We start from the raw sequence: 9,303 nt of genomic DNA on the forward strand, positions 1-9,303 counted from the left end.
TTAGCCTTCTAAGAACATGGAGTCAGATTCATCATTCTTTCCTGCCATGGGGCATCCCACAAATACAAGAGATATTGGCTTCCTTATTTTCTTCCTTTCTCCAGGAGATTTTGTCAGAGAACAACAGAGAGCTCCCTTTCTCTTCAAACTCAATGAGATTTCATCAGGCTAATATTCACTGCATTGTTAAGGTTGATATCATTAGATATTCTTCCTCCAAATCTGGGCTTGAGAAGGTGGATTGGGAAATATTAGAATAACCTGTACCTGTTGCATTGATCAAAATGAAGATTTCTTTCTTTTTTTTCCTGACTCAGAATCTCATTTTACCATCAAATAGTTCATTCCTGGGCACAGGGACACACACACACACACACACATCCAGGGCAAGTGTAGCTCCCACGAGGTAAAACAAAGACAGGGTGTGATACATACCAGCCTCTGCAGGAACTTGGCCTGTCTTGGGACACGGCGAGCAACCTGCAAAGAGTTAAAGGAGTGAGTGGGTTCTGTTCAGCTTCCAGCAGACATGTCACTTGTTTAGTCCCAGACACGGGGCTGTGTGACTGATCACCCATGGCCAGGTTCAGATGTTCCTCTGGTTAAAATTAAAACCTGAGTCTCTTCTGCATTAACAGACCCACTGATCAAAGCTCAGCTGTGGAATGTGGCTGTCTCGGGCAAGGAGGTGTGTGCTGGGTGTTTGGCAAATGGAACCCTCTGTATGATGGCAGGAAGGTCAGCCTTTAGCCCTGGCCCTGGATGCTAAGAGCATCCCTGGAAGTACTGAAGGCCAGGCTGGATGGGGTTTTGAGCAGCCTGGTCTAGTGGAAGATGTCCCTGCTCATGGCAAGGGTTGGGGACTGGATGCTCTTTAAGGTCCCCTCCAACCCAAGTCATTCTATGGCTCTATAACTTGTTTAAATTAATGCTACAGCTTCAGCTGTATGAATATTATCTCAAGAGCAGATCTGTTGCCTAAACACTCTCCACACCTACTGTGTATTTATTGTGCAGTGACAGAAAAGCACTGGTTATGTGCAAAACAGGAATAAAGATATTTAAATTCAGCCACAGACCTTATCATGAAACAAAGTGCTTCACCTGTGAGTGTGCAAGTACTCACTGTCTCACCCTTGTCATCAACTCCTCTGACTTTTTCTCACATGGTTGCTCAACAACATCTCCAAATCAAGTCCCTCCCCAAAGCAAGTCTTTTGTCAATGAGGGAAGCCAAATGCCAGCTTAAAATGTCAGTGGAACCCCAGAGAGAAGAAGAATGCAACAATACATTTTTACCTGATTTGCCCTTTCAGTTTATTTACTCTGAAACAGCGGCAGCCTTTGCCAAAGAGATGATTTTATGTCTGTTTATATTGTGCATTGAAAAGCTCAGGAATACCCAACGGGGAAATTAAAGTTTTATCCATGAGAATCTTTACTATTTCCTTGTGCATCATTTTAGCCAACATCTCGTGAAATTAGAACCAAGGGAAAACAGCTCCCTTGGGAAAGAGAGGAGAGGAGAGGAGAGGAGAGGGCGTTTAGCATCTTAAGTTTTGGAAGAAACTTTCTGTCTGGGTCTGTTATCTCAGACAAATAAAGCCCCTCAGGAGCCTGCTGTGAGAGGCTGCAGATTCTCCATCACTGCAGGATCTTCAAAACAAGACAGATAAATGTGAAGTTGGCCCTGCTTGGAGCAAAAGCAGGGATGACAGATCAATAGCCCTCAGTATTTTTTACTGAATGTTTACCTTTTGGAAGGAATCCACCTGTTCTGGTCACAGGGGTTTTTTAAAGACTAATCAGTGAAACTGGAAACTTGGTTCCTATTTTTATCTTTCCCCACCAAAACCCATCTTGTTTGCTTGCTGAATTGCATAAGAAGGCTCTGTGTGACTTCAAGAACCATGTTCTAAAGTCTTGGGGATACCCAGTGGACATCAGTGAGGAGCTAAGGATCACCAGACAGTATCTTGTTTTCTAGGACTTCATGATACTGCCAAAACACTGCTGCAGGGTTTGTTATCAGTCCATTGGACTGTTCCAATCAGGCAGCTTCACTGGCATCATCTAATGGAACAATTTCCAAATTACCATCAACTTTTAGCTTTAAAGCTTTCCAGCACCCTCATTAAAGCCAGATAATTGCTAATAGTGACCCCATAACTTACTGCCATCTGGCAGTGGTGGAGATACTCTCTCCCACTTAGACAGTTGGGTTTGTAAAACAGTGTTGGTTTGTGGCTGAATTCCCCAAAAAGAAATATGCATCCATAGCAATCAGGATTGAAAAGAAAGTTTTTGGAAAGATGTTGCTGCTTCTGGAGAGAGATTCTTTCTGGTCTAGGAGGGATAGATACAGATACACATGAAGAGTCTCACTCTTCCTACCTGCTGCATGGCAGAAGATGCCAAATACAGACAAATACTGACATTTTAGCCAAACTGGATTATCCCACCTGACCCAGCAAGGCACAGGTATTCCATAGTTCCTGCATTGTATCCCAGGCCCACATGGGTGCCTCAGGTGCTACAGAGCCTCTCAGACCTGATCAAATTTAGGTCACTGATGCCCCAAGTGACCCAAAGTCACACATGGAATTTTACGGACCTGATAGATGTGAGCACAGACCTGAAGCCCTCTTTATAGAGTCCAAGTGGTTTGGATTGGAAGGAACCTTAAAGATCATCTAGTTGCAGCCCCTCTGCCATGGGCAGGGACACTTTCCACTTGAAGTAGATCACAGGCTCCCAAACCACCACCCAAACTATTGCAAAAAGTTCACTGCTCTTTTAATCCCATTTCCTTAGACAATCTAAGCCACACAATAACACAACATAATAGCCCTTACTTGCAGAATTTTTTCTTTTCCTTTCACTGTCAAGAAGCCTTTTAGCACCTGAAATTCATGTGCTTTGTTTCATCCAGCACGAGTTAAAAATCAAGTACAGTAAGACCATAGGCAGAAAAGACTATCCCCCGAGCTTGAAATACTCGGAATTACTCAGACTGGAGCGTGGCCAGGACACGGCGTTAGCTCCCCTGTGCCTGTGAAAAGCCTCGTTAGCACAGCCTGGGGGTGCCTGTCAGACCGAACCGAACCGAACCGAACCGAGCCGGGGTCGCAGCAGCAGCACCAGTACGGCAGGGCGATCTCCTGCCTCAGCACCTCCAGCACAGCCCCACGCTGGCTGTGTCACCTCCCACGGAGCTCAGCCGCACGGACAGGTGGAATAAACGCATTTTTATCACACTGCCCCGCCTGTCGGTGCTGCTGCTGAGGAGGTGACCAGCCAGCCGCGGCCACCTGATGCTCCCGAGCCACCTCCGCCTCACAACTCACCTGCTCCACGATGCTGTAGTCGGCCAGCAGCTGCTCCTCCAGGTACCTGGCCATCAGCTCCGAGTCGGGCTGCCCCGCCGAGGGGGAGAAGCCCCAGCAGAGGCACAGCCACAGGAGCATGGTGCAGCGGAGCGCCGGGGCTCCTGGCCCGGCTGCGGGAGCCTGACAGGACACACAGCGACCCACCCTCGCCTCCTCCTCCTCCTCCTCCCCGGCTCGGGACCGGCCCCTTTTCCAGGCAGGGCGGCCTCCTGTGCTGCAGGGAATCCCGGCAGGGCCCGCGTCCCTCAGGCAGGGTCCCTCAGGCAGGGTCCCTCAGGCAGGGTCCCTCAGGCGGGGTCCCTCAGGCGGGGTCCCTCAGCGGGGCCGTGCCCGCTGCCTCTTCCTCAGCCCCCTCTTGTGCCCTGCGGGACAGGGGGCCCCGAGGGGCTGCCACTTGTCATTCGGGCACCTGCAGCCCCTCTCAGCGAGGGGAATGCTGAGGGGACAGTTCCTACAGCGGGCTGGGTGCCGAGGAAGGGCCAGGATGGTGCCCCGGTGTCTCCTCCCCACGCCGTTAGGGAGCACAAGCCCGGGAGATGCCTCAAAGTTGGGGCTTTCCTAAGGGGTGGTAAAACCCTCTGGTTCCACCCTCTGTGAAGGGAAAGCTCTCATTCGCCATCTGGGGAGCTGGTTTACGAAAGCTGCCCTCAGGGCAGGGCAGGGCTCCCTCCTCACCCTCACCTTGGCAGCCGCCCCAGCGCCAAGGTGGCCAAGGCACATAATTCCCCTCCCTTCTGCCATCCAGACTGTGTTTTCAGCCGGACACAGCTGGGGTGACCTCCTGCCCTTCCCTCCATTTCCCAAAGGCCCCGGGTGAAGGTGGACGCTTGTGGGACAGGCTGGATTCTGCCTGGCAGCTGCCAGGGATGTTCCTGGGGCACGGCTCTGCCAGCTGGCGCCGAGCCGGCAGCTCTCACCTCCGGGTGTTGTGGAGCTGGTACCCGCAGCACTCGCCTCACCCCAAATCAGGAGTATTTGCTACTTTGTTTTTCTATGACAGCAGTAACTTCTCAAATCTAGCAGACCCAAACTTCCTCTTTTTGCTTTGTTTTGGGGTGGTTTTTGGTTTTTTGTTTTTGATGGGGTTTTTTTTGTTGGTCTTCTCTTCTCTTCTCTTCCCAATGCTCAATGTCTCTCTGGCCTTCCTGAAGCTTTCTGTCCTCCAGATCTCACAAGTGTTTTTGAGATGCTCTCCTTTCAGAAGGGAAGAGGGCAGCTGGAGATGGAGCAAAGGGAAGGTCATGGTCAGCGTCTTTGGGACTCCTTACTAGCAAATTGATGGTGTCACTGAGGCTGAGGTGACACCATGTTGACACACAGAGCCCTGCTGGCATTGCCAACAGGAGGTAAGGAATCAAAGACCTGTCCAGTCCTTTTCCCACTGGGATCACTGTCAGCTACAAAGGTTTCTGCAGTGGCCACATCCTCAGTGGGAGCTGCAGAACTGGGCAGCACCGCAGGGAATGATGGAAGGCTTGTGTGGAAAGGAAGAGAAGATGCTGGTAGAAAGCTGGAGGGAGGCTGGGACAGGATGCTTCAGGCCCCCAGAGACAGCCCAAGTCAGTTTCTGTATTGATTTGATCCCTGCCAGAAGCAGTTGAAGCATTTCTTCAGCTCCTCAACATTTCAAAGTGTGGTGGAAGAGGTCTCAAGCATCCATTTGGGAATCAGTGAAGACAGTGCAATGGTTCAGGCTGAGACCTGGCCTAAGAATACACCAACAGGATGGTTTTAAGTATTTTTCATCTGTTTCCAGTCATTCCCACATGTCTTGCCTAGCTCAGACAGAGAAGTGCATGGCAACAGCGTGGGAAATAGGACTGCAGCCTCCTGTGCCCTCACTACTGACATTAGGATGGTCTCAACCTGCTCTGTGTTTCATTACCCTGGGGACAGAGATGTGTAAAAGTCCTACAATGTATGATTAAAAATGCTGAAAACAGGCATCCAAACCGATATATATATAGAGGATGATTTTCCTCCTGTTCTGGAAAACCTAAAGGGAATCAAAACACCTCTGTAAAAGCAAGCCAAAAGCAGCCTGCTAACCCCAGGGATAACCAGTAGTTTGTGGTCAGGAAGGGGAGATGTTTGCCAGTTTGAAATGACCATTGCACAGTCAGGAGACATTTGGAATACCATCCAAATCTCACCAGCTGCAGCATTTGGCCACTCTGCATCTCCCACGGCCCAGGTGGGGATCTGAGGGCCAGGTGTATCAAACAGTGAGACTCTGCAAAGATGCTGCAATAAAGCTGAGCCTAAGCACACCTGGTGAAAAGAGGGTATTCAAGCCAGAACAGGATCCTCCAGCAGATACAGGATAACCAACAGGCATGGGAAAAGCACTGCCCTTCCTAAAGGGATTAGGAACAGCCAGTTCTGCTTATGCTCCCCACAGCAAGGGCATGTAAGGATAAGACCAAGGTGTGTTTTAATGTGGTTCGGATGCAGTTAGGCTTGCTGAGTGAACATTGAGCCTGGGGTCTTGATTGTTCACATTATCCCCTCTTCCTCCTCCTAGGAATACATTCTCCTGGTTTGGGGTGTGAACATGGCAGGCACAGTTCTGGGGATGCTGCTGGAGTCCCAGACAAGCAGTTACTCAGGTGTGCTCACATCAGACATGTCCAGTGCTGATTTTTGCAGACTTAGCAAGGTGAGCAGCTGTTCTTTGGATGGGGGCTCAGCAAATTAAATTTCCTGATGTGCCTGCAGCCAGCATGAGCAGACACAGCAGAGAGAGGGGCATGATCCAACAGCTGAGCTTTCACACACATTTCACCTGGAACAGATCATTTTATATCAAGGAATCTCTCTGTGTTGACACACAAACATGAGCACCTTGCTGACCTCATACAGGGTTAAATGCCCGACCAGAAGTGTCTGAAACAGCAACTAAATGTACCCAAAGCACCAACAAACTGTACACTTTAGTGGCATTCAAAGCCAGCAATTGGATCAAGAAATTGGCAAGAGTCCCAAAGAGTTACACAGGTGTAGTCATAGAGAAATGTCCAGAGGTAAAATTAATTACCATGAAGTTCAGGGAATTGCATTCCATATTTTCCTTCAGGTCTTAATCTAAGCAATCTCCTCTGAAGCATCTGGATGTAATCTGCTGGTCTCCAATTCTGGCACTACTGAGAGGTGCCTGTGTTACTGAAAGGATTACAAAATGGTTTGGGTTGGAAGGGAGCATAAAAATAATCTAGTTCCGACCCCCCTGCCATAAGCAGGAATGCCACTGGGTTGCTCCAACCTGGACTTGCACTCTGCCAGGGATGGGGCATCCACATCTTCTCTGGGCAGCCTGTTCCAGTGCCTCACCATCATCTGCAAAAAAATTTCTTTCTATTATCTAACCTAAACATCTCCTCTTTTAGTTTAAAACTGCTACCCCTTGTCCTGTCACTAAATGTCCAGGTAAAAAGTCATTCTCCCTGTTTTTTATAAGCTCCCTATAAGTACTGAAAGGCTGCAATAAGAAGTCTCCAGAGCCTTTTCTTCTCCAGGCTGAACACCCCAGCTCTCCCAGCCTGTAAGTACTGAAAGGCTGCAATAAGATGTCTCCAGAGTATTTTCTTCTTCAGGCTGAACACTCCCAGCTCTCCCCCTGTCTCCATAGTAGAGGTTCTCCAACCCCCAGAGCATCTTTGTGGCCTCCTCTGGACCTGCTCCAACACATTTTTGCCATGTTGAAGGCTCCAAACCTGAATGAAGCCCTCCAGGCAGGGACCTCTAGAGCATCTTTGGGGCCTCCTCTGGACCTGCAATTTTTGTCATGTTGAAGGCTCCAAACCTGAATGAAGCCCTCCAGGCAGGGTTCCATGAGGACAGAGAAGAGTAGAAAGGTATTTTCTGGAGTCCCAGTGTCTGCTGGTCTCCCTGTTGCCATTAGCTGTGTGCACCATGGCCCAGCAAAGCATTTCAAAGCTTCCAAATCTGGTATTATTCTGATGAAAATCACCCAAAGTCTCTGCAAAAGGGCCTTGATTCTGGGGGTGTCTGACTGTGTCTGGGGCACTGCTGTACATCCATATCTGTGATTTCCCAGAATGGCTGGTGTGTGATGGGATTAATGTCAGGGCAGTCACACCAAGTCTGTTCCTTGCAGGTACACTCTGTTCTTACCTGGATCACTGGAAATTTCCAGATATGGAATGCAGTATGAGAAGAGGATGCTGGCTATCTCATCAGACACAGAAGTTGTGACTTTTCTCCCCAGGTGAAAGCCAAAATTCAATTATTCTGAGGGACAGGCTATGCACAGCACTAATTCATGTGGTTCAGGGCAGACAGTGCATTAAAATTTCCTTCCAGAGGAATCCCAGCCATGAGAGGACAACTCATGGAACAGCCCGATGGAAACACAGCACAAAACATCCTACTGAGATCCTGTCCTCCTCAGAAAATCCTCAGGAGGTTCACCTAAACTGATGGTAGGGCTCTGAGCATCCTCAGCACTTGTTTCTCCAGTATAATATCTGTAGCTTGGGAGGTTTCAGCTTTTTGAGCTCTTTTGGGCAGTATATTTGAGCAGTTTGTGCCATCTAGTGGTCAAATTAATTTCCCAGTCGATATTTGTACCAAAAAAAAAAATTAAACCACATTTAGTGGTTGAGAGATGACTGAAGTAAGGGGTTGCAAAGTTGTTTTTTAAAGTAACTTTGTTATAGAGACTTTTTAATCTCTTCAAAGCAGCAGTGATTTGCTTCCTGTTCCAAAGGCCGAGATGACTCCAGAACAGCTTTAAGTTTCTGATGACACAGGACTGGTCACCCTAAACTAGGGGCATGTGAATAAAAAATGTGAATAAAAAAATAGAAATAAAGAATAAAAAAAATAAGTTTATATACAAAATTCAAGCTAAACTAGGTACCATCAACACAGCAAAGACTGGCTGCACTGTCCTGCTGCTCTCACAGCTCTGGAGAAGCCCTGTCAGCCACAGCTAAAATTGCATTCATTGAGGGTTTTCCTAAGCTAACTTTGAGGTAGGTAACTTAAATACTGACAGGTTGTGCCACAAGTAGTGGGGTCAGCAGGACAGGCCAGTGACCATCCCTGAATTTGTCAGTGGTGAGGCCATAACTTCAATCCTGGGTTCAGTTTTGGGTCCCTCACTACAAGAAGGGAATTGAAGTGCTGGAGTGTGTCCAGAGAAGGGAACTGGGCTGGGGAAGGGGCTGGAGCACCATCAGGGAGCTGGAGGAGTACGGCATGGAGGAAAGGAGGCTGAGGGGTGAAGTTCTCACTCTCTCACCCTCTACAGCTCCCTGACAGGAGGGTGCAGCCAGGCAAGAGTCAATCTCTTCCCCCAGGTATACAAGATGAGAGGAAATGGCCTCAAGTTGCACCAGGGGATATCCAAGTTGTACATTAGGGAAAATTTCTCCACTAAAAGTGGTGCCAAGCACTGGTGCAGGCTGCTCAGGGCAGTGGTGGAATCGCCATCCCTGGAAGTATTCAAAAAACGCATGGATGTGGAAGTTGGGGATCGCCGTGGTGGAGATGGCAGTGCTGGGGTGAGGGTTGGACCAGATGGCCTTGAGGGTGTGTTCCAACCTAAATGATTCCATGATTATTGGAAAACCCTGCTCCCACACCCCTGTACACTCCTCCCTTCCAAACACATCACTGCTCCCACCCATCTCACCTGGCAGAGAGCTGAAAGGCTCTGCTGGCATCCCTTGTGAACTTCTGGAGGGAAGTTCGGGCTCAAACTGAGACACAGGCAGTGGAAAAGAAGGGATGAGTAACAGCAGACTTGTGCCACAGAAATCTTTTACTGGAACATCAACGTGTAACATAAGGGAAGATAACAGAATATGATTAGTATTATATCATGAATATCATATAACACAATATAGCATATAGATAATGTAATGTACTGTCATGGGATATAATATAC

At 48.5% G+C, this 9,303-nt stretch overlaps 1 protein-coding gene across 1 annotated transcript in view; it reads right to left on the reverse strand.

Annotated features, from left to right (window-relative positions):
- The window catches only part of ITIH5 (inter-alpha-trypsin inhibitor heavy chain 5), a 46,384-nt gene extending 42,864 nt beyond the window's left edge, over nt 1–3,520 (reverse strand). Inside the window, exons 1-2 of the mRNA XM_039730918.1 lie at nt 3,348–3,520; nt 436–480 (exon numbers count right to left, since the gene is read on the reverse strand). Of these exons, the coding sequence (XP_039586852.1) occupies nt 436–480; nt 3,348–3,467 (165 nt within the window). The 5' untranslated portion in view covers nt 3,468–3,520. The remainder of the gene's footprint in view (nt 1–435; nt 481–3,347) is intronic.
- Between the last annotated feature and the right edge of the window lie 5,783 nt (nt 3,521–9,303).

Source organism: Passer montanus, unplaced genomic scaffold (assembly GCF_014805655.1).
Source record: "Passer montanus isolate IOZ18808 unplaced genomic scaffold, ASM1480565v1 scaffold74, whole genome shotgun sequence".
Taxonomy (NCBI): Eukaryota; Metazoa; Chordata; class Aves; order Passeriformes; family Passeridae; genus Passer; species Passer montanus.